A 26,226-nucleotide genomic window follows, 5' to 3' on the forward strand; every position below is an offset into this window, starting at 1 on the left:
ATCTGTGCTGCTGTCTACTACCATGAGACCCAAAAAGATGGCATCTGTTTCGGCATGTTCCGTGTGCCTATGTTTATTACATAGATAAACAGTAATGTGCCATGACAACACATTGGTCAAGTATGGTAACAAGACGAATGCTGAATATAAATATAGAGCTCTTCGCTACATTAGGTTCCATATTAACATATCGGGTTTAATACACAGAGATTGGGAAGAGAGGGGACATAGCTGGAGATATAAGTGCTACACAACACAGCACCCACAAAGTTAAAAATAAAAAAACAAAAGCTTATACATTAACACTGGAAGGAGTGTGCAAACTTGAGAAACACAATATGGCAAAGTCATTTACAGGTCAGGGAGATTGCTATTCAATCAGTGACCAACAAAGCAGGGTAAAAGTCAAATGTTCCATGCCAGTCTCACTGCTTTGCTGACCATGGTCCATCACCCAAAATAGTGGTCCCTTTCCGTTAGTAGATGGAGTGATGGAGGGGGTGGAAATGATAAACTGTGTAGTAACAGACAGGCTACAGTCAAGTATTATGCACCTATATGGGAGATGTTTCCAATAAAATGGCCACTAAGTGAAGATTCGATTTGTCCTGTCTTTGGATTCCTTGGAAAACCATTCTGTTCCCCCAACTTTTGTGAAATGAGAGCTCCATAACACTGACAGTCTCGTAGTAAGGTCAGTAGGGTTGGAGAGGGTTTTTTGGTGGACACAAACGTTCCTTTGGAACATGACGTTGTTGCACAAATACTGTAGGTTCTGTAGATTCCTAAAGTCTCTCCTCTACTTCAAACAAGAGTTGAGCAGCAGCAGCGGGGCTGGTGTGGGGTTCACAGTGAAGGGTTCACTCTCAGTTTTGTTCTTTTCCATGTGCTTTAGAGACAAGCGGCTCATGCTGTCCTCTAGGGCGGCGCTCTTCTGACCGCTCGTTTGTGTAGTGTTGCCTGACTTTCCCTCTGCACCTTCTGCCCTTTCCCCTGAAATACAAACACAGGTTGTGTTTAGAATGAAGCTACAGTTACACTAGTTACAGTCCTGTTGATTTGGAAATGGGAATGCAACAATCGTGGGCCATGGCCTGAAGGTTAGGGAAGAGGACTTGGGAATGGAAGGTCCATGAGCCTTTCCCTTTCTAATCCTGAAACAGAAAAATGGAGAATGACCTATTTGAATTATGACATAAAGATATCTCAATTTCTCTATTGTTGGAATAGAAATGGAAAGCCGGATAATGAAAAGGTACAAAACTGTTAAATGGGTCCTTTCTACTGCAGAATTAGAAACTGAAACCAAATAACGACCTCAGAAGGTCCTTGTACCTTTCGTTATTTGGTTTTCCGTCTCTAATCCTGCTACAGAAAAACTTACAATGACCTGTTTCACACTTTTGAAACTTTTTGTTATTTAATTTCAATTTATAATCCTGATTAGGAGTCAACTCCCAAAGAACAGAATCTTTGAGCATCTAGGAGTCAGGAACTCTTGGCGAATGATTCATTGAGTTGAAACTCTTGGAGTTGACTCCGCTTCAGTTTGTGCAACGCTCTTCAAACTTAAAACAAACAAAGCTCTGAATTATTTCTTAGTGAATCATATATCAATACAACCTGACCCTGCTGTAAACAGTGGATTAACCATGACTCTTTCCTGACTTTATCTGTTTAACTCTGGCTCTGGTGCTCTTCAAAACAGCAGCTCTCTGAACAGAGTTTGCGAAGTGAATGCGACTTGAGGACAGCCACAAAAGATCAGTGAACCTTTCATTATATCATTTAAAATTGGAAAATGGGTCATACTCTGGAAAGGGGTTGTTTTCTGTTTTTTTTTAATTGAAGGATTAGAAATTGAAAACTAAATAACGAAAGGTACACGGACCCAGCAAGGTCACCATTTCAATCCTCAGGACTGGCTGGAGAAAACAGGGATAGGGAAAGTGAAGGAACAGCACTTTCCCCTCCTTCAACCTCCCTCAGCACAAGGGAATCAGAAAAAAAACTTCCAGAATTTGACATGTTTCATGTTTTGGAGTGATGCTTTTCCATTTGTCAGCACCTGGGTTTAGGAATCTGCATCAAGCGAGTATTGGTCAAAGCTGGCCACAATCGGACAGTTTTAATAAGGTCAGCATACGGGCCGATACCAATCTGAGGGGTAAAAGAGCGGCACTTCACTAATTTTGATCAGTGGCACTAAATACTGAGTACTCACCTCTCTCCTGGTCACATTCTGGTGAGGAAGCTCCACTGCACTCACTACGAGGTCCGAGCACTGGAGATACGAGGCTGAAACCCTCCAGAGAACCTGGACCAGGCAGCTCCAGATCCCCAGGACAGGGGGAGGGGGTGGGAGAAGGGGGAGAAGGGGGAGAAGAAGAAGAAGAAGATGAGGGGAAGGGGCAAGAGGAAGAGAGCAGGGGGTATGGAGAGGAAGGAGAGGGCAGGTACGGACAGGGCACGTCGAGTGGAGCTGAATTCGAGCTGAAGCTACAGGTGGACTGGGTCTCTGGGTCGTCTTCTGATGTGGCGCCATTACAATTCTCCTCCTCAAACGTCTCAGATATCACTGAAACACACACGACTTCATAAGTTCTAAATGAAACCTTATCACTGTAGAGTACATCTTGAATGGTAAACAAAACTACTACAGGGAACAGATCTTGGCCCTATTCACTATGTAATATAGTGAATACAAACAGAAGGTGTAACAATTTGCAAACAATTTCCACCTCTCAAAGCCTGTTTTGGGCCTAAGGCATAGTTTTAGACAGAGTCTCAGAGACAAAATAGGCCCTGTTCAGAGCTACATCTCCTTCTGGGGCATGATACTGTACCGCCAGCTCTAAACAGAGCTTATGTTTCTGTTCCACAACGTATTCCATTGTTTTCTCTTTCAGTGTCTGTGCTTCCACCAAAGTGCTAGGTTTTAATGGGCCTTTTATATGCCTTTTTCTTTTGAATCACACTCTTTAAGCCTGGCATTTCCAAAGTTGTGAAACAGTCATTTTGGACATTGACCCAAACCTCTGGACACAACATTTCAATTTACTGCTAAAAAAGCACAACTCTATAAGTTACTGGAGATTAAATCTAGTTCTCGATCCGCCAGTAAGACTGGCTATAAAGTACACTGACACCTAGTGGCCTGGGTTCTGCACTAATCCTATTTTAAACATGACCCACCCTTTGAGGCATAAACTGGTTTGTTCAAGAACAGAAGAGTTGAAGTTTACAGAAAAATTGTCATAATTGAATGTTACTCTAACAGTCCTCCTGGTGATGACACTCACTCGATAGGCCGTCTGACTCCATTTTGAAGGAGATGTCATCTCCAGGTCCTCCGTCTCTCTCAGCCCCGACTCCACAGCCCCGTGGCCCCATGGCCGAGAGACGCCGGCGAGCGTGTATCTCATCGGAGATCATCTCCAGGTTCCGCAGAGCTGTCCTGTACTCTGCTTTGGCCTGGGTCAGCTTCTCCTGCCGCTCGTCCACTCGCCTCTTCAGTTGCTGCCAGACGCAAAGATATGGGGTGAACAAAATGAGGATTCCACCTTCTTAATATTCATTAACATGGATATGTAAATCCACTATACGATAATATATATATTCTGTGGTTTATTATGTATTTATTGATTTAGTTCAGGGACAAATTAACTTGAGTCTTGGAAAACAATCAAGAAAAGCAAAGAAAAAGCAAGAAAAACAGACCTACCTCAAGCTGTAGGTAGTATTTGGCCTTTAATTCAAAATACGGCCTATAGGGGGAGAGAGAGAGACAGGGAGAGACACGTTAGAGTTGACAGTAACTGCAGGCGATGTGCAGAGGAGATCGCCATGGCAACAGCAGGGCTACATTCCTGAGCAGAAAGCCAGCAACAGACCGCACATCTGGAGCACATCAGCCTGGCCCAGCAGGCCAGATTACAATAACACAGCTCAAGCTTATGCTCAGAGAGTGCGAGAGAGTGTGAGAGAGAGGGGGAAACAATGGGGGGAGACCAAACTGACACTGATAAAACAGGGTCATCCGGTTTAAAAGAATGTACTTTGAGTTCAGCTCAGAAGCTACTTTTTCTATGAGAACTGATCATTGTTATCTAACACTCTAAAAGAAACTTAGTTTCTCTTTAAAAATATGGTCTTTTTCAAATTCAGGAAATGAGAGCGAATTCTCAAATGCTGTAAAGATGGTTTAGTTCTGAGCTTAACTCTCTGCTGCATAAAACCCCAGTGCAAAATGCACCATTTAATACTAAGGGATAAAGACAGGATGCACGATGTTAAAATGATTTATGACGTTTGAGGTGAATAAAGCCACATGAATTAAACTTAAATGGCCGAATAGTATAAAATGCAGAGCTAGAGAGGGCCACACAGGAGTACTGACCGCGACTTGTTGATGGTGCGTTTGAGTTTCTTCTCCAGTTGTCTCATGTGGCTGATAGCTGCGTTGTATTTGGCCGCTGTCTCTCTGTGCTCAAGTTCACTGCGGGTCCTGCTTTGCTCTGCTTCCATCACCTGCAGGTGGTCATGAAAAGGACATGCAACTTCTTAAACATGGTCTAGCTCAGTGAAATGTTCTGTTTTAACACATTTCACATTCCAGAAACTTGTATGCTTTCACATATTTAAGTGTTTCATTCAGCTCCAAGTAATACAGAGTAATAACAAGTAATAATCTTTTTCATAGTGGCAGCATCCATAGGTGTTTGGTCATAAGGCTAAAGGACACCTACATAAGCCGCGACAGCTGACATAAGCCTCAATAAACATCTATAAAAGCTTATTTCCACAGGCGTCAATTACCATAACACTTTCCAAGGTGAAACTGGCTACTGACAACTGATGCTTGCGGGAATTACCCTGTAAAGGTGTGTAGGTTTATAACAGGCATCCTGAAACACTTACGTGGGTGTCACAAAGCCTTTAAAATTTTATTATTTATCGGTAATGATGCTTTCCAGCCCTGCTCCTGTTCCTTTAAGACTGGGAGCCACACATTAAGAACACACAGAGCTCATTGTTGTAGAACTGGACCATTTGCAGAGGATTTCCTGAGCTAACAGTTCGCCGTGTCCTTATCTCACCCTCTGTGTGGCGTGGTTGAGCATCTCCTGCCAGGCTGAGTCAAACTGTCGGCTGTCCTCCTCCAGAAGCCTCTCCTCGGCCAGAGCAATGGTCTCTTTAGCTGCCCGCAGGATCTCAATGGCCCTCTGGAACTCCTGCGTGGCCCTCTGAGCCTCCACTTGAGCCTGAAACGATGCAAATATAATCAACCAGAGTCAGGATTTGCTTAGTTTTTGAGAGTTTTGGAGTCACTGGAGATAAAAGGGTACAGTAGTTTGTAATAGAAACACAGGGTCTCTCATTAGCATTGTGCAAACCGTCCGCCTGAAACGGGTATTTAGCTACAATTCATTTTAAATCATCAAGGTTGAGTTAGAGAAAGTTTCCTCAAGCCTTGCGTTCAAGTTCATGATCACAGCTCTATCCTGTAAACTGGAGTGGCCCAGTAGTTTTGTCAGAATTTAATGTAGTTACCAACAATACTTGGATAAATTATAATTACAAATAAAAACTCATATTTTTCTAATTTCAATAAAATGTAAAGCAATGTTTTTAAAAAATGTGCATATTACAATATATTGGTTAATGACTAGTTGTCGTGGACTTTACTGCTTTTGCCCACTAGAGTCTCAGCACTTATCTTAAAGCACATATGTGATTGGCTGAGTAGCATCACGTGTGATGAGTACAATGCGCGCTATTGGTCTGTGAGTTTCCTCGACCTCTAAAGCTGCGCTGTAATGGCTGGAAATGTTCCACCAGTTTAAATCAACACTTAGTTCAAAATTAAATAATCCTCCATAGTTTATCACTTATAGGTCCAGGTCCTGATGGGTCAGTGTCTGGGTCTGGACCCGGGCTGTAGCCTGCCAATTAGTGACCCCTGGCTTAAAACATCACACACAGGATTCAGACTTGCTTCCAATTTGTCAGTAATCTCAAGCAGACTTCCATACATGCTTTCTGAACTGATGATTGGCAGTAAATGTACTATATTCAATGCTTTTCTACAGAGATTTTATAAGGAATACAGGAATGAGTGCACCCTAAAGTAGCTGAATTCACCAATTAGAAACGGTGCCTTCATCCTTTCCTCAAATATGCTGCATTGTCACAACTGTAAGCAAAAACTCGACCATGTAATGTACTGTACAACCCTGGCCTGTGGTGTGAGTGAGGGGGCTCCTCCTGTAAAATGATGCTGCTGCACAGTAAGCTTCTCTTGAATTATTCAGCGATATCTTCTGCTAAAGAATTCATAAAGAGAAGAGGCACGGTGGGATGAGGAGCTGTATATTTCATAAAGCGCTTTTTCACTCTGAAAGGCCGAGAGCGATCATGCCTTCGGCTCGGAGAGATACGAAGGCCTGGCTGCTGACAGAGCTGCTTCTGAGCCATGAGGCGAGAGGCAGGATTAACTTAAAACCCTTTGCTCCTGTCCGGGTTCCCGACCTCGTTAGAAAAACGCAGAAGCAAACAAACTAACGGGATGCCTTTCTGAGGCCCTAACAGAGTGCAGCTGATACATAACACACTGCGCAAAACTTCACAAAATGCACAATGCATACGTTTCTGAGTCACTTCTGTGTAATAGGGTGGAATATTTATATCCTGCATGTGTACAGTGTGGATGGTACAGACATATACACATTATCCAATTCTATAAGATACGTTTGTATAGTTCAGAGATATATACACTTTTTCTATGTTCCCTCTTTAGTAGAGTGGTCCTGCAGTGTCCCTTGTTGGCGTATGACAATAAGCGCTTTTCAAATCCTTAATTTAATATTTCATTACTTTCCCATATTCACTAAGACAGACTTATCCTTCTATTCCCTTGTTGCACACAGAGAGCCACAGCCTCAGGGCCCTACGGATCAAAGGGAGAGCCCTAGATATTGGCCAGCATCTGCCTGAATTTCTCGAAACTCTACCGAACCAACCCTGACCTCATTACGGAGCCTTGAGTCCTTCCCTTTTTCTTCACCCACTTTTTTTTATTGCCCTACATTTCTTTCGAGGTGAGACAGAAACAGAAAATGGGGTTGAGGGGGTGTGGACCAGACTGCTACGTCACACTGCCGCAGACAGATGAGTCACCAGCTTAACGCCAATGTCCCATTCTTCTCTCGTCTGAGGGGACGAGGGACATGTTATTCCGAGGGTCGAGTGCAGGGCGATGGCAATAAAACTCACATTATTTCCAAATATATCACAGCAATAATAAAGTTAATGATCCCATTTTTTTCAGAGTGCTGCTGGAAACGTCCAGACTTTACAGGAGCTCTGAGAATATGTGTGGAGAGACAGTCTGGGATTACTTGGAAAGGTGATAGCGATCTATACCTGACCTCGCTAAAAGCTCTTGTGGTAAAATGCCATTGAGTCCTCACTGCAATGTTCCAATATGTAGTTTAAAACCTTCTCAAATAATGTGTGTGTGTGTAAAGAAGATAGATTATTAGTTGTGTTAAACTGCGATCCACAAGCATCCTTCTTCTCTTATAGTCAAGTCTTTGGCAGGACAAGGGGCAAACAGTCCACAGTTCTCCAGCTGACGACATTTAATCTGCTGGACAAAGGCACTGGGAGAACAATCCGACAAAGAGGTCATTCTTCTCCCAAAGACGATGCAGAGATGTTTTGTCATGATGTGTTAAGTGGATTGTCTCAGGCAATCCACTTACTAACACACACACACACATTACTGTACAAAATGAGCTTTGTTTTGTTCCAACTCAATGTCTCCAGCAGAGGCGGGGTTGAATAAAAAAATTATTCCAGAACAATACATACTACAAGACTATGTCGTAACAGCTGCTCTGGGCCTACAACTGCCAGTATGTCACTCTCCCCCAACATTGTGTGCGCTCTGGATTCATAAATGTGGGTGTGTCAGTGTTTGTGTGTCTGAGTGAAGCAGTGATTTTGTTAATATGAATCACTCAGATCTGGCTGATATTAACCTTCACACATGTATTCATCATACACCATACGGCAGCTCATTACACATTTGGATTATTTTGAAACTGACACAATCCTGAACCCCTGATAAACGAGGATGGAGATAGTGGAAAGCGATATGTGAACACTCTGAGAGACAAAGCATTCTCCTTTGTTGTGTGTTGATTGTTCGTTTCCATTCGGTTCTATTTTTATAAGACGATGATAAATAAAGAAATAAAGAGTGGGCAGAAGCATAAGCCTCCAGTGTTGTTTATAGATCATCGGTTTCATCCAAACGGACGCGTGTTTCCGGATGCGCAAGACCCTCAATTTCTGTCGTTATGTAACACTTGTGTTCTTTAGGCTCAAAGCCAAACACCCCTCACTTCAGCTGTCCCAAAGATTTTACACACCCCAGCCTCAGCTGCTGGTTTAACGTGCTGCAGTAATCGCTGAGGATTAGCCAGGAATTTGGAAACGATCAATATTTTAACCAGTGATTGCCTTTAAAAACACCTCTGCGCAGTTACAGACTTTAAAGAGACACCAATACAATTCTAAGTCTAATGTAGTTATTATATAGCAAGACATTGAACAATCACTGGATTTGGAACAGCTACCTTGTATCTACACTCACTGTCTATTTTATTAGCTCCACTGACCACACAGGAGCACTTTGTAGTTCTACAATTACAGACCGTAGTCTGTTTCTCTGCATACTTTCTTACCCTCGTTTCACCCTATACTTGTTGGTCAGGAACCCCCACAGAGTAGATATTAATGAGGTGGTGGATCATTCTCAGCGCTGCCAGGGTTAGGGTTAACATTGGGGTAAAGGACACATTTGACCTCTTTCTAAATTGTTGCTGTATAAAATAAGTCATTATTTGTAAACCATTAACACGAGCAAATAACGGCTCCGATAAGTGCTCCTCCAAGGTCAAAGCTAACAAACACAGTCAAGGAGCAGCCTGAGAAATTCTATTCCCCATGTAACAACTCCCCTCCCTCCTTTCCCTTCACTTCCCTCACAGAAATGTGAGAATGTATGTATGTATGTGAAGGAGTGGCGCCCCCTCCAGGGTGTGTTCCTGCCTTGTGCCCAATGATTCCAGGTAGACCCTGAACTGGATATGGGTTACAGATAATGAATGAATGAATGTATGTATGTATATATTCATTTATTTGCACTAAAATTAACGTAGTCTAACATTCAATTCATTCATTCATTAATTCATTCATTCATTGTCTTTTCAGGACCGCAATGTGTCCACAGCCTACCCAGAATCACTGAGTGCAAAGCAGGAACACACATTGGACAGAGCAACACTCCAATGCAGGGCAACACACACTCACCCAGTCACTCACAAACACCCACACACCCCTGTGGACAATTTCACACACTCACCCAGTCACTCACACCTCTGGACAATGTTGCAGAGCCAATCCTCCAGTCAATAGTGGGGTGACATATGACCCCAGGGAAAACATACAAAGAGTGGCTTAGTATGTGATAATTATGCCTTTTTCATTGATGTAACTCATTAATTCACTCATTCATGCATTTTCTCAGTTTACTCCATTCAGTGTTGCAGTGGGTCAGGAGCCTACCCGGAATCACTGGGCACAGGTCCTTCACAGGGTGACACACACTCACACACTCACACACACACTCACACCTTCTGACACTTAGCAGTAGCCAGTCCTGTAGACTGTTGGATGAAACCCACAAGTCGAATTCATGAAATGGTACATAATACACAAATACGGGATGATTTCTCATGATTATAACCTGCTAATAGGCTATATATTCTTACAAAACTTTCAAAGGGGCTTTTCTTTTTTCCGTATTTCCTTGATATTTTGAATAGGAACAATGGAACTTCAGATGGCTGCCCGTTATTATGGAGTGTATATGCTATTCTCTTCCCTTTAGTGATGGTAAAAGCAGCACAGCAGGACCTGAATCACAAGCGTCTCTCCAGCACTCTGCAGCCGTGACCTACTTCAAGCGGCCTTGCTAAAGACAGTCAGAAGAAAAAAAAAGGAGGAGAGACCAAGGACTTATGTATATTTCATGAAGAATGTTGTTTCTGCTCTAGAATGATACTAACTTAGCAGCTGCGTTGAAGGAGCACCCAGGCCCTGTGACCCACTTCTGCTCCTCAACCAGAGTTCATTCACCCTCACCAAAGAGGAAGCCAATCATCCGCCACCTCTAAACACAGCACAGAAAAGCCCCCTACTTACTCACCACCCAACTCAAGCTACAATGAGAAATTACGTCAGATGTTCAGCTGCAACTTCCGTTATTCCCCCGTGAACTTTTTATACTGTACATAAAAGGTGGTTGACATAAATAATCTTTAAAATGTAATATACAAATCACAAATTTCCTTTTTTGAGGTTAATGACTAGCACAAAAATTCAGAAAAATAATTATTTTTATAATTGTATTATAAAAAACAGTTATGATGAGCTGACCAAAGCTACATGTTATTACGCAAGCTCCTGGAGTTACTATAGACTGGCTATTGTTGTTTACAAGCTCTATATCTGTGGTAATTTATGATCATACCATTGTTAAATGTACTAGCACCACCCCTAGAGTAAATACTATAACAACAGGAGTCTCTAACGTCAACGACATAGAGGATATTTTCTGTATTCACAAACGTAATGATTGGCATCCTGGGGACTCTAAATGCCTGCTTAAAGCGCTCTTCCATTGTGACCCACATGAATACCATTTACAGAAACACAAGGGAAATTGTCTGTGCCACTACTGCACCAATAACCAGGCCAATGAGATTCCACAATCTCAACCAAGACTCCATTGTCACCCATATTATCTCCCACCCGGATCTGTATGAGGGTCTTAATGTGTCCCGAGCAGAGTGGGAGAATACACTCAACGGCTTTTGTCAAGTTTCTCAGAGTAAAAATGCTGATCTGGTGTCAGTTTGTGCCTTCTGTGGAACACTGTATATACAGGGTGGGCCATTTATATGGATACACCTTAATAAAATGGGAATGGTTGGTGATATTAACTTCCTGTTTGTGGCACATTAGTATATGGGAGGGGGAAAACTTTTCAAGATGGGTGGTGACCATAGCGGCCATTTTGAAGTCAGCCATTTTGGATCCAACTTTTGTTTTTTCAATGGGAAGAGGGTTACGTGAGACATCAAACTTATTGGGAATTTCACAAGAAAAACAATGGTGTGCTTGGTTTTAAAGTAACTCCATGAGCAGATAAGAACTGATTTCAGATCAGCTCTATTCACCTGTATTCTACTAAATTGTTTATCCAACATTTCTTCTGAAATGTGTTTTCCAACGGTTCTACAGAGATTTAACAAGCCGTCAACATCTGTGCCTACAATTATGCAACCTAAAAGAAGCTGAATTCACAGGTTGCAAGAGACGTTGGACAGATCTGAATACATGTCATAGTTAAATTTGTCAAACTTCCCATAAATAGCCCCTGCACATCACCCAGAAACAGCGGTTTGTGGCGCATGATGCGTGCAGTCGTTTCCTGTGAAGTAGGCTGATCTTCGCCACGTTAAATGACAACCCACACTCTGAATATAACACAAAACGTAATTTCTAAAACAAAGAAGTGGGTGGGTGGGGGGGGGGGGGGTAGATTGTGGCATATATGCCAATTAAAAATTCACCAGCCAAGCCTTAGTCTTGCTAAAGATCCAATAAGAGGTGTAATTTTACAGATTATGAATGTAGATTAAGTGAATACTGCCTTGTAAATCCTTCACTGTATTTTTAACTGTGCCTTGTATCCACAGCAACAAACACAAGCTGTGATCATGCCCAAGCTCCGTGATTAATCCTGCCATGGAAAATGAGGTGTGTCAGGAGGAGACTTGGGCAACACCGCTGCAGTACAGAGCCCTGACTGTATCTTTAAAGTCTGTAAACTGTGTCTGACTGCGTTTTCCTTGTGTCCACAATAACAAACACGAACCACCGTCACACACGGGATCAAAGTGAATAACGTGGCACATGTGAAAAGAAATTAAGTCTGTTCACAAGCAAGTGGCTGGTGCACCGCTGTGTGTGCGTGAGATTGTGTGTGTGTGTGTGTGTGAGTGAGAGAGAGAGAGAGAGAGAGAGAGAGAGAGAGAGAATAGCTGGAGAAACAGACAAAGCTGAAGGTTGGCCTTAATGCTTTAAAATTCTTTAACACTTTAATAATTTCAAAAAAGGCTAAAGAACCATTTATATCTGAGAAAAAACTCGCCAGACAGATACATATTAATTTGTTGATCTATTGGTAATATCTATTGGCCCTCTATTGGAGAGGAAATACATGAGTGGGGGTCTAACAGAGCAAGGTGACTTAGAGAAGGTGGGGGAGTCCATAAAGTGTAACACCAGCTGTGAGAGTGAAACAGTGAGAGAGAGAGAGAGAGAGTGTGTGTGTGTGTGAGAGAGAGAGAGAGAGTGTGTGTGTGTGTGAGAAAGAGAGAGAGAGAGAGAAAGTGAGAGAGGGGGAAATACATGGGTGGGGGTCTAACAGAGCAAGGTGACTTAGAGAAGGTGGGGGAGTCCATAAAGTGTAGCACCAGCTGTGTGTGTATGTGTGTGTGTGAGAGAGAGAGAGAGACAATAGCTAGAGAAACAGACAAAGCTGAAGGTTGGCCTTAATGCTTTAAAATTCTTTAACGCTTTAATAATTTCAAAAAAGGCTAAAGAACAATTTATATCTGAGAAAAAACTCGCCAGACAGATACATATTAATTTGTTGATAATTGGTAATATCTATTGGCCTTACTATGAAACTTAGAACCATATGAAGGGTGTAGGTTTCTCATATTCTTGCATGGTCAGATGAATCTCTGTTAAAAAGCATAGTGAAGGCCGCTGCATTGTACTGAATACTCCATTTAAATAAATAAGTGGCGATGCATATTATATAAATCATAACCACAAGTCAGGAAAGTCAAAATCCCATATTTTCCCCAACATATTTCAGTTCTAGGAATATGTCCCAACATGCACATGACCATTATCCGATCTGTAATTAACCTTTCGAAATAAAATTACTTAAATGCCTTATTGTTGCTGTGCTTTTGAGAATGATCTCTGTTCTGATTGGCTGTCCTGTAATGCACTGGGGCTGACACAGTCCTCATAAATTCATCCTGACATCAAGCGTTCTCATTAATTCCACCTAAACGTGGTGGGAGACAGTGATCACAGTTTGAGATCCAACTTTGATACATAAGACTTGGGCATTTGTGAAATCCAAACTACTCCCTGTCTCCATAAAAATGGGTCAGACCTTTCTTTCCCAGTTGATTAAGGAAATATGACCTCCAATTATCTGCTGACCCCTGCAAACCCAAACACAAACAGCAAGGGACCATGACCAGGGGGATGAAGAGTTTAGCTGTAAGCAGCTCATGTGTTTATCCCATCATTTCTCATAGGTCACGTGCCACAGCTCTGAGCAGATGTCCCTTTGCGGGCGGTCAGCTACCGTCGTGTTGTAAGAAGAAGGCTGGTATGTACAGACCCTGAGGGGTATGAATGTGTGAGACAGGGTTAAATAAAGACTTCCAGGCTGAGTGGGGGGTAGAGGATGAACCGTTCTTTCCACAGTTCTCAGATTACACCGCTGTCGTAATTTAGCAAACCACAGGAACCCCTGAGATTAATCAGATGCCTCAGTACAGTCATCAAACATGAGTGAGCCCTTCACGCTTACAACTCAGTGGAAAATATACCATGGTTGCTCCTCTACCGGCCCCTCTTCCAGTTAATCAAACTCTCTTTCCCTGTCATGCACACACACACACACTCACACACACACACCGTGAACGCCAGTCTGTCATTGGTTAGATGAGAGAGGCGTTGAGGTTCGAACCCCTAACTGTGAGTGACAGCTGGCCATGTGCAGATTCGTCTGTCCATCTGTCCACCTGTCTGTCTCCTTCACACCAGACACAGTGGGGATGTGTGTGTGTGTGTTGGGTTAGAATGAGAACATGAAAGAAAGAGATGTAGAGGTCATTGGTCATTTTTAGAGGACATGTGATGAAGGCGTTACTAAAAATTCAACAGAGGTCAAATGAGACCCCTTTACGCCAATCAAACATGAGATCATAATACAAATTTAGCAAATCAACAAACTAATAAACAGTGGTGAACTGTCGCTTAGCCCTAAAGAGCTGGCCCTAAAAAGGCATTAGAACGGTAGCTTCTGCTTACCCCCCTATGGGGTTTTTAATACTACGATAGCATTATGTTAACACATTCAATAAGAGGACTACAGTCATGGAAACACAACAACAGTGCGGCTGGGTTTCAGGTTGCACCTATGAATGTTTCGAAATAAGAAAACTTGTAAATAGTGTTAAAAGAGTTAAAAACATATTTTATTATTGTGTTATTAACACTGTCACATAAATATCACTGGTGTCAAAGTGTCAGCTTTGCAGCTACAAATATTTACATATGATAATGATTATGACGGCTAATGTTTTAGTGGGATTCCTGCAACTTAAACAGATGGAAACCTAATCTGTATCCATTGCTTACTAACTTGAATATGAATTAGTGCACATTAAACAAGCCCTGATCCAGACGAATTAAAGCTGTGCCAGCAATTTCCTGGCAGATCTCTGCTTCAGTTTTCAGTCTGCATCAGCTGCTGTTACGTGCTATGATTTCTCTGTGAATTTTTTAACATTATTTTTCACAAGAAAAAAAAGAGCACTTGGCAAACAGAGGCCACACACACACACACACACACACACACACATACACACAGCCTCAAAGACGGCTGCTGTTTATGAACCTTTTTCTCCTCAGTGATTCAACCAACCCATTGCCCTTTAGTAAAGTAATAATAAAAACGAAAAGAAAAACTACATGATCAGCGTGGGCCTCATTTCAGGAATATATTGCATATGAGATTCAGAGTGAGTCTCTTATCAAGCGTGTCTGACTCTCCGAGATTAGCGAGAAACACTCTTCAAATCTGCCTCGCCCTCGCAGGACACACACTTCTCTACTTAAGTGGCCATTGTAAAATAGTATAAATTACAGAATGCTATAATTTGATAATTATTTGATGAAAAAATGACCATATTTAACATCTGCTTTTCCCCTGAGACATTAAGTTATTGCAAGTTTATGTTCCAAAAATAGCTATTAAAGGTTTTCACAAACACACTTAGCAAACATCGATTTTTTCCTTAGTATCAACAGCATGCTTTATATAAGAGATTTAACTGAGTGTTATGGTTCAAAAAGCAGCTCAGAGTGAAACATTACACATCCCAAGCTAAAGTGGGCTAAGCTAAATAAGTGGTTATACGTAAATGATCAGAAAATCAAGCAGGGTAGCATCTCAGTGCGAAAAGCAGGTTCAAGAGTGTGGCTCACTGAATGCTCTATCTGGGAGGGCTAGGGTGGATAAACTCTGCGTTTAGTGGGCTAGCTGTTTAATTGTTATCACAAGCTGATGATAATTGCCGTTTCATGGCAGCAGCCTCCAATCAGCATAAATCCTAGCCTTCGCGCTAGAGCCTCGCTAATTAGCTCCAACACGTCCTATATATAGCTCTGCCAGCGCAAAGTCACACATACACACACAATCCTGCAGTGTGAGAGACAGGCTGATTCTTATTTGAAAATAACTTTCTCAGTCTGCGCCAGGGCAAAGGCTTTGGGCTGTGAAGAATCGCTTTAATCTCTGAGCAGCTGTGCAGTTGAAACTGTCATCCGACACATCCCACTCTATTTATGGGAAATGTAAGGCTATGTTTGCTAACAAATGACTCTTGACCTGATGCTCAGGCCTTAGCATCAACTACATCTTTTTCCTGTCTGGGTAAGTGATAAAGAAAAACATTTTGTCAGGAGTGTTAAAACGTAACCTCATTAACCTGATATAACACGGAGATGACACCATGCTTTCTAGTCTGTTTAAACACTGGAAAAAGCTCTGATGTTGGTACACAGCCCTAGCTGGGTAAATAGGGAAAAAACATAGGGTCTCTGTGTCAAATGGCTCTGACTTTATCCCTTTTTTGAAAATTGAAAAGCATGATAAGGAATGCGGATGTTGCTCTATTCCTGCTCCATAGGTGGATAAAATGTACTTATTTTTGCTGTTTCAGATTACTTAAAGTGGAACTGGTTAAAAACGAACAAGGTACAGTCGGCTTCTTACTCAAACACACCGTTCCACCTTAAAATATTCTGAGCTTCTCTTTGAACACAAACAGGTTGTGTTTGGTTTGTTGTGAGAAAAGTAGCTCTCCAGAATTGCCTTTAAGACTTGGACCCCAATACAAACCAGGGTAAAAACGTCACTTAAAAAGTGGGGTCAAAACATATATCCTTTTACCATTAACAGTAAATATTAAAACACATTTCCCATATTAAATATCTAGGTTGTTTTATACACTTTACTGGCTTCTGACTTTTTAATTTAGACTGTGTCAACTGTGTATACATGCATGCTAACATCTGCTGGTGTACTGTAAGAACTGTAAGACTTCAGTTCACTGAAGCATGCACCTGCACTGTACTGGTTTCCCCTTACATCCCAGAGAACATTGCTCATAATTCATCACTTGTGTGCAATTTTAAGACCAATTGCTTCCTTTTTCTCCACATTTTCTTTCTGCAATTCCACAAAACCTAATACACCGTATGAAATCCTGACACCGAGCCAGTGCAATTCAAGTGCCATATTTAAAAGGTGCCATCAACATTTAAAATACTGTGCAGCACTAAATCCAATTAAACAGAACGAATGATGCTGTCTTTGTAATGAGGGATGGAGTTGGTGCGTGTCCTTGGAAGCACTGACAATATCAACAACACACTCAGAGAAATATATTATTCATTATAACAGCAAAATATGTCAAAACGACAACAACACATCATCTTTTTGCTCATCTCTACTTTACTAACAGTGCTGGGCAATGGAAAGGAGGGGCGAGAGGAGTGGAAAGTAAAAGTAGTGGGGGTATGTGAGAGTGTGAAGTGAAAGTAGAGCAAAGATTTAGCGAAAGTGCTGTCTCAAGCAACTGTTTCACACACAGATTCAAAGATGTAAAAAAAATGAAAAGAGTTGGCGCAGAAGTGTAATTTTTGAATTTTCAGGAACGTGAAACGCGCAGCTCTTTGGTCGCCTGGGACACAGCTTCTGCTCTTGGAAACAGCTTAACATAAGCTAAATGGCTTTTGTGCTGTTCTAAAGCACATTCATTATATTAGGAAGCAGATTAAATGGACTAGTTATTCCGCACCTGACGAAGTGAACGCCACTTCATATTCCGGATACCTACTTAGCTTTGGGTCATTAGCTCTTTTCCAGCTGCTACAAAACCTCTCAGAGCCGCCACAACACTCTAAATGTGCTTCTCTACTTCAAAGTATGCTGTCAAATCAGCCGGGATGACTACATCAACTGCGTTTCTTAAGGTTTGAAGAAGCCTTTGAGTGCTTTCTAAAAAAATTGCCATCATGTGCAATCAAGCATGTGGCAAACTGACAATCCTCACCTTTCATCCCAGTTCTCAAAGCTGTTCTAGATGTTAAAAAAACTCCAAAAAGAGACAGTTCCTTTCTGGCAAGATTTACATATCTGTGCTTGAGCTGGAGGTGGGCGATATCATGAAACTTTATCATTATCATTAAAAATATTGTTTATCTCAATGAATAATTCTCCTGGTACTTAAGGGTTTTATTAAACCAAAGTCTAATTAAATGGATATTAAGTAGATAATTTTAAATATTTAATACCATTTTAGCCCCACAGTATTGATACATCATTGAAATGAAGCACTCCTAGAGCAGTGTATATGTCAATCATTTGTGAAATATAACTAATATTTAAAAAATATCTAGGATTATAATTTTATATATATATATATATATATATATATATAAAATTTATATTATTTTTGCCGCGTCGTCCCCCACCAATTTATGATCTAAGTAATGGACAATGCAAGTACAGCATCGTTAGACTGGTCATAAAACGACATTTCTCCTCTCAGGTATTGATTCTAGACTAGGCTCAGAAAACATTTTCTGACAACTACTGCAGTCAAATAGAGCCAATGCGACATGGCACAAAAACTACAAGCAAATGCTGGCCACCAGTTCTCACTGCCTAATGCTTCCATTCCTAGAAGCTTGTTTTTTTTGGGTCCTGTAAAGAAGTCTGATTCCCAGCAGTGAGCTTACCTGCCGAGCCACTCTCCGGGCCTCCCAGTATGGCTTGGACTCCTCCACTGCTTTCCCAATCTTCTTCACCTGCTCGTCCAGCTTGATTGTGGCCTCCACCAGAACGGCACGAAACCTCTGCCTCGAGTCCTAAGAACAGACATGCAGTTAGGTCTCACTGAAACAGAGCAACAAATTAGCATTTTTCACATTAAGGAAATTCAGCAAACCCATAAACTCTGTGAAGTGAAACCTTGAACCCGAGCTGCACATGTTGTTGGTTTAAAAAAAAAAAGACTGCAAGAGCTGTCTTTTCAAGACAAGATTTAACTGATCTCTGCAATGTCACCTCTCAAAAAAGCATGATTTCCAAAAATACCCTTCAAGGCATATCATAGTCACAGAATGTACACTGTTATCTGAGAAAACTTAAAAAAACTTAAAAACATTGCTTAGACAGCTGCAGTAGTCATTCTACAGGAGCAGACTAGTGCAGCCATCTTAAAGTTTTTTCTTTACCCTTTAGTGTGTTCGAACATCTCATGGCAATTTTACAGCACTTTCCCTCGAACTGAGTGGTTTCCTACCCTCCTCCCAAAGTTACAAAGTGCAGTTTCTGCCATGCTTAACCTGGATTACCAAAGATAGAAGCTCTATTCACCCTATTACAGGTCAGTGGAGCATCACAATGATGAAGCTCCTATTTTAAGGTGAAAATACCACATGGTGTCCTTTTAAATATTTGAATGTGTAATGTTAAAGAAAAGATACATTGCTTATCAATTTGTCTAATATAATACTCAATATTCATCCATCCATCCATTATCTGTAACCACTTATCCATTTCAGGGTCACGGTGGGTCCAGAGCCTACCTTGAAGGCAGGAATACACCCTGGAGGGGGGCGCCAGTCCTTCACAGGGCAACACACACTCACACATTCACTCACACCTACGGACACTTTTGAGTTGCCTGCACCCGGAGGAAACCCACGCAGACACAGGGAGAACACACCACACTCCTCACAGACAGTCACCCGGAGGAAATCCACGCAGACACAGGGAGAACACACCACACTCCTCACAGACAGTCACCCAGTGGAAACCCACACAGACACAGAGAGAACACACCACACTCCTCACAGACAGTCACCCAGAGGAAACCCACGCAGACACAGGGCGAACACACCACACTCCTCACAGACAGTCACCCAGAGGAAACCCACGCAGACACAGGGCGAACACACCACACTCCTCACAGACAGTCACTCGGAGGAAACCCACGCAGACACAGGGCGAACACACCACACTCCTCACAGACAGTCACCCGGAGGAAACCCAGACGGACACAGGGAGAACACACCACACTCCTCACAAACAGTCACCCGGAGGAAACCCACACAGACACAGGGAGAACACACCAACTCCTCACAGACAGTCACCCAGAGCGTAACTATAGGTCCCTGGAGCTGTGTGACTGTGACACTAACCTGCTGCGCCACAGCTTCGTCCCCACTCAACATTCAAATTGTTTTCAGCAGCCATTTTATTTTCAGCAAATTCCAGCTCATTCCAAAGTACTCACAATCTTTTATGCTTTCCATGAACCCAGAGACAGAAGAGTGATGGAAACATCCGTCACGAAATGGAAATGTGTTTTGTTCTACATGCAGTTTTGCACACGCATAATTACAACACTGTTAGAGATACTTAGAGATACATTTAAAAGCCCTACTAAGGCGTGAACTTATGGTTTATTGTTTTACCCACTGCGACTGGCGAAGAGAAAGAGAGCGGGGTTGCACCATATACAGCAGTGGCCTGAAACAGGGGGACGGCTGGAGTTTGGAGCAAGACTGCTAGATCAGTGCTGTCCTGTTTGATGTGTTCTGTACGACCCAGATTTTGCACACTTCAGCAAGCTCTGCATGGCTAATCGACCCCAGACTCCAATCCTATCTCCTGTGGTGTATGTTGAGGAACGCCTTGTACTGATTTGTACATTCTTCTCTTTTTCAGGATATTTGACTCCTTTTCCATTGGCAGAAATGTGAAGAAATGAAACCTTCCTGAAAAGAGCTGGTTCAGCTAACTCAATTCAGCACTAATAAAGTTAACAAGCAAGACACACCCAGACAAAGCTCCTTCAGAAGAAAGCTGCACGGAAGAGGGCTATGGATGTAAGATATGGTGCAATTCCTGCAACAGTTTTAGTGTTTTTGTGTCTTTCAGAGAGTGTGCACTTGTCATGTTTCGAAAGATTGGAGAGGGATTCTTCTGAAATCAAAAATCAAGACCAGTTATGGAGAGATTGTTCTCCTTTTGCTGCAGAAACAACTTCTACTCTTTTTCTAGAAAGAATATATACACAGTACTGTGCATTATAACATTATTCCAGTGTAATACTCTGTGTGCGAATGTGTTGGTTTTAACTTTGTCCAAATCTCTCCTCGTGGAGTCCGTATTACTTGAGGTTATCATCCAACATCTAGTTTTAGCGGTTAATAAATAAATAACGATTTTAAATAATGTGTGCTGTTGATTTAAAAAATTCATGCAAATCAAGGAGAATCTGAACAAAACATTGTTCTTCAAACTCACTCTCACCTACTACTTTATAGAAAAACAAATATCTTATATATTTTATATTATTTTATTGTTGTATATATCTTAGGTGCCTAAGATGTTTGCACAGTACTGTACAGGGGAATATAGGAACAAATACAGAGGATTTAATAGCATTCAGCCACTTCCAGTGAATATTACTGGGGTCACATATTGATGGTGGGTGATTACGTTTGATCGCATTCACCATTCCAACCTCCCCCAATATGACTGGATGGTGCTTCATTACTCTACAGTTCAATGCCGGTGAGTATTATACCCTTCTAGCCAGCGTCTGGCTTTGAGTATTGTGAACTTAGGTTCCTGTGTGGCCTGTGTAAAGCATCCTAATCTTTTGTCAAGTTGTGAATATTTTTTTTGTGTCAGTTTTAAATGCACTTTAAAGGAACACTAGGTCAGACTGGGTATTTTCATCCTGTGCTCCTCCTACAGTGGAAAAGTGTAATAAACTTTTACAGCACTGTCCTGAATTCAAGATGGTGGTTCCATACACTTCCCCGAAGTTAAATAGTGCAGTTTCTGCAGTGCTGAGCCTGGAGTAGCAATGACAGAGTTTCTGTTCTCCTTATTACAGGTCAGTGGAGCATCATAATGATTTTGAAGCTGTTGTTTTAAGGTAGAAATACTACCTAGTGAAAACTACTCATTAAAAGAGGTGGGCATTTTGGCTTTTGTACATTATCCCGAAGGAAAGAGCTGGTAACAAGGTCACATCCTGTGTACTAGGACTTTCATACCAAGCAAAATCCAAAAAGCAATTGTTTAAGGGCTGCAAACGTGACCATCACAAAGCCTGGCCGTTACGGTAAAACAAACCCAGTAATGTCACGGGATTTTAAGTGTGAAAAGAGCTAGTTTTGAAGTCCGGATGCCAACACGAGTTCAAGTTCACTGACATCTACATCCTCCATCGCTGCCCCACAGCAGAACAGACGTCAGAAAGAGTCGGGTTTCCTGTGACAGACCCCATCCTGAAGCTCTGTAGTGACTAATAGGTAACAATAGCCATTTTCATTGTTGCATAACTCTTACCTCCAGTGCATTGCTGCTGGAGTGAGCTGGTTAATTGAAGTGTGACACAGCCCCAAGAGGCAAGGTTTTGACAGGAGGCCTTTCAGAGAAAGTGCAGGACACTCTCCTTGGAAAACACATTCCAGGAATTCCTCCCTGTGGACTACACCACTTTAGATAAGGGATCTTAACTGTTATTAGAAAGCAGAACCCTCACCGGATGGACATATGGGATATATATGTAAACAGTTGTGTTTCGTATAAACTGTAGCCTGAATTACAAGTTTGTTCCTCTCTTCTATTTGTTCCTCTATAGAAATACCCTCTCTGACCACAGCAATACTGATTTAACTGATACAAAGACACTTGTGAGAAACTGATAAAGTGAATTTATCCAGTGCACGAAGATAAACAAAACCCAAACAGGAACCAACACAACATATGATTTTAGTTCTAGTTCATTCTCCAACAAAGACAAAGATCGGTAACAAGGGTTGCCAGGTTTAATGTGGAAAAATAAGAATTGCAGATTTATATTTCTCAGTGTAAGATGTTCCTGTAAAAAGACATATGCAAAAGAAGGCATGACTCAACCGTCAACCACCCAAGTTTGAAAACACCCTTAATGTTCTGTCTATTTTAAAAGTGGGTACAGCACTCTTCTGCATGGTTAAAGCATGCATTGATGCATTAGCTATCTTAAGAGAGTTTGGGTTCAATCATACAGTACACTGATGCATTATAATATTTATATAATTTTAAAAGGTAAGCTACATAGCATTTATATAGTAATAACATGTCCATAATTTCAGCATCAGGCAAAATGCAAACTAAGCAAAGGTTCTGTAGTGTTACTTGTAACTGGATCTGTACCACAATGATAGCATTTATCACAATAATTCTGCACATAATATTTTGCCTTCGTTCATCCAGGTCACAGTGGGTCCAGAGCCTGCATGAAATCACTGGGCGCAAGCCAGGAACTCACCTTGGACGGGGTGTAAGTCCATCACAGGGCACCATCACACAGCGGATCTATCTAATGACATGTGTGTGAAGGAAACTGGAGCACCAGGAGGAAATCCACACAGACACAGGGGGAACACACCACACTGCTCACAGACAGTCACCCGGAGGAAACCCACGCAGACACAGGGAGAACACACCACACTCCTCACAGACAGTCACCCGGAGGAAACCCACGCAGACACAGGGAGAACACACCACACTCCTCACAGACAGTGGGATTTCAATCCATATATAATTTAATATATAATATGCCACAGAGCTCCGGGTTCCTGAGGTTGTGGGTTCAAGCCACTTCTTTGTGAAGGGTTTGATATGTTCCCCCTGTGTCTGCATGGGTTTCTTCCAAAAGACCAAAAACACATGTTTATATGTGAATTGTCCATAGGTGTGAATGTGTGAGTGTGCGTAGCCCTGCGATGGACTGGTCCAGGGTGTGTTCCTGCCTTGCACCCAGTGATTCTGGGTAGGCTCAGACCCACTGAAACCGTGAACTGGACAAGCAGTTACAGACTATGAATGAATGGATTATATCAGTATCCACTATTTAGTACGTAAAGTTGAAGCGCTCTTTGAGTTAGCCATTTATAAAAACACTTAAAACAAATATTTTAAAAATAACTTGTGCGACACAAAACTGTTTTCTCGTTTCCTAAGCTGTGGCACCGGATTTCCAGACGCAGAGATAAACGATTTCCTCTGCTTGCTGGACACAAATCCAGAGGATGTCATTCAGGCATGAGGAACTTTCTATACACCCATCTGGGAAAGGGGGGAGGGCGGAGGGCTTTTGAGAGAGGGTTTTCCTTCTGGAATCCTGGCTCCCCCAACCATTTTAGAGGAAACAATGACAAGATAAACAAGGCGTGCAGCCCTGAGGCAGGTCTGACCTACCTCCAACTCCGTCTCCCATCTGTTGATGTCATCCGTGGACTGATTGAGTTTCTCCAGTTCTCCCTGTTGACATGAAACAGAAGGGGTGTGATTCAAGAGCATAAGAAAAAGGCCTTCCCAATGCAAGTGGAGCAGCAACATCTGGAAACGTTTAGGAAACTAAACCGAGGTGGAAATTTAAGCTCAACTGTGGCGGCTTCACCTCAGCAAACATGCCACTTAGCATACTTCTGGTATTGTATCTACAGTGTGCTGAGAATGGTGGATACGTGCAAAGACAGAAGGAATGCTGTTTTTAACATACACTTCGGACAAACCCCCTGCATGTGGGCCTCATACCAACGAATATAATGTGAGCCTGCTCATAGTAAAGTTTGGGGGCTTTCCTTGATGCATTACAAGAGGGAGTTTCACTTGTGTAGGTATAAATATCTGTGCCAAAATTGATCCTGATGCTAATAGAAACCAGGCATTTAAAGAATGCATTTTAAAGCTGTTAATGTACCCTTGCGGGTTTAGCAAAATACTCTCGCACAATTTGCATATAAAATGGCTACGAATACATTGACTGATGTCATTAACATTGTTTTTATTATCATTTTGATTGAGGTTTCTCATCCAGAAATGGTGGAGAAGTACATATGGGTCATTTTAAAGTAAATCAATTCTCACAGAAAACGTTAAGTGCTGTAGACATCACAACCCACCGCTGCAAAAAGTCCAAGTCAGTACATTTCTCTACAGAAACCATTTCATATTAAAGAACTCTCAGAGACTTTGTTTATATCTCATTGCAGGTGTTATGAAGAAATTTTGAAATGCCCTTTACACACAGTGCCCATACACACAACTCCTGCATGCACGACCATGTCACCTCTTACACAAACACATACAGAAGAGAGGTCATAATCTAAGCTCGGTCCAAGCAGCTTGGGTTCTTATCTCAGTCTGACATTAAAGGGAAGATCCCCCCACTTTTTAAAAATTCTACATATTTCACTTGTTATAAACCAAGTTATTCGCATATGTCTGATGTGAAATGTTATATGCTGAAACTTAATTTAGATTTCTTTACAGTTGTGATGATAGGAACCAGGTGTCTAAATAAGAATAGCAAACCAACTATTTAGCCTGCAAATGTCTACTTTGTTTTATATAATATATAATATTAATAGGTAAAACAAAGCCTTTTCTTTGCTCTGAAGATATTTAATCATGTTTTAGACCAAACCCAGTAAACAAGGAACGTCCCTGGACGTGCAAAATAGGTCTAAAAGTAGTCTGTCCGTCAAGGACATATTTTAAACGTCAATGGACGTCCAAATCCATCTTAATAAGGTAGTTAAGTGGTGACCAGTCGATAACGTCAGTGGACGTCCAAAACGCGTTTTATACAAGTAATTTATGTCGGGACCAATTAATAACGTCAATGGACGTCCAAAATACATCTAACAGTCGTTTTTCAATCTCTGTGTTTGGACGTCTTTTCAACTTTCATTTTCAACCATAAGAGAACGTTGATTAGACGGCAGTCGTTACATTATTTCAACGTTGAATCAACGGCTAATTGTTTACTGGGAAGATCTGTCTCAATGTCTTATGTATCAGCCAACATATAGTCAACAGTTTTGTGAAGACGTCTGGTTCCCATCACCTCCATTTTGAACACTTCTGTCTCGGCAAGTATCTCTAGAGAAGAACACTTTATATTAAACCACACCGCATGCCTTTGTTTACAGCTTTATCGAGGAATTATGCAGAAATTTGAGGAACTTGGTGGGATTCCCCTTTAACGGGAGCTTAGCTCTGAGTCTCTTTAACCTTCAAACCTTCAGCCTGTTCCTCTACCTGTTGAAATGTGACAGAATGACATTTATGGCATGTGTTTTTATATGTTAAAAAGCTTACATATACCCTGCACATTGTAGGTCATATAATGTCATATAAACACAGTTCAATAGCCATGTAACCCGTGTATTCGAGTTCGTTTCAGTGTAAATACAACAGTGCATTTCTACCTGGATTCTGGGGTCGACTTCTTCTTCACCTTCTGCAGACTCGGGTTCGTCCTCGGACTTGTTCCCTTTCTCTGGAGTGTCCATGCTGAGCTACAGTTCTATCAGAAACCGCTTTATTCGGCGAACAAAGCGGGGACACGGTCCCTGGGTCGTTCCCTTGGTCGTTCTTCACAATGAACGCGGTAATTCCTCGGTTAGGTCCATCACCACCTCCTCGCAAAATGAAGGTCTGTGAGAAGAACAGTGTAAATGTGAGAGTCTACGAGGAGCATTTTGACTGGGGTGTTTAAACCGGGCTCGTTCAGCTCTGATCTTCCCCTCACTGAACAGACAGAGGGAGGAGAAGAGTGCAGCGCTGGGGAGGGGAAGGCTCGGATCTCAGTCGCCCCCTGTGGGTGAACGCCTCTCCAAACT

General features: G+C 41.9%; 1 protein-coding gene across 1 annotated transcript; it reads right to left on the reverse strand.

Annotated features, from left to right (window-relative positions):
• Positions 1-61: 61 nt before the first annotated feature.
• On the reverse strand, positions 62-26,212 carry sh3bp5a (SH3-domain binding protein 5a (BTK-associated)). Its single transcript, XM_066674913.1, has 9 exons — positions 25,813-26,212; positions 23,795-23,857; positions 18,262-18,390; positions 5,100-5,264; positions 4,400-4,530; positions 3,725-3,767; positions 3,303-3,519; positions 2,225-2,578; positions 62-993 (listed from the first exon to the last, which is right to left on the reverse strand). The coding sequence occupies exons 1-9, from the start codon at positions 25,894-25,896 to the stop codon at positions 800-802; spliced, it is 1,380 nt and encodes a 459-aa protein (XP_066531010.1). The 5' UTR covers positions 25,897-26,212; the 3' UTR covers positions 62-799.
• Positions 26,213-26,226: the final 14 nt, after the last annotated feature.

The sequence above is a fragment of the Hoplias malabaricus genome, chromosome 6 (assembly GCF_029633855.1).
Source record: "Hoplias malabaricus isolate fHopMal1 chromosome 6, fHopMal1.hap1, whole genome shotgun sequence".
NCBI lineage: Eukaryota > Metazoa > Chordata > Actinopteri > Characiformes > Erythrinidae > Hoplias > Hoplias malabaricus.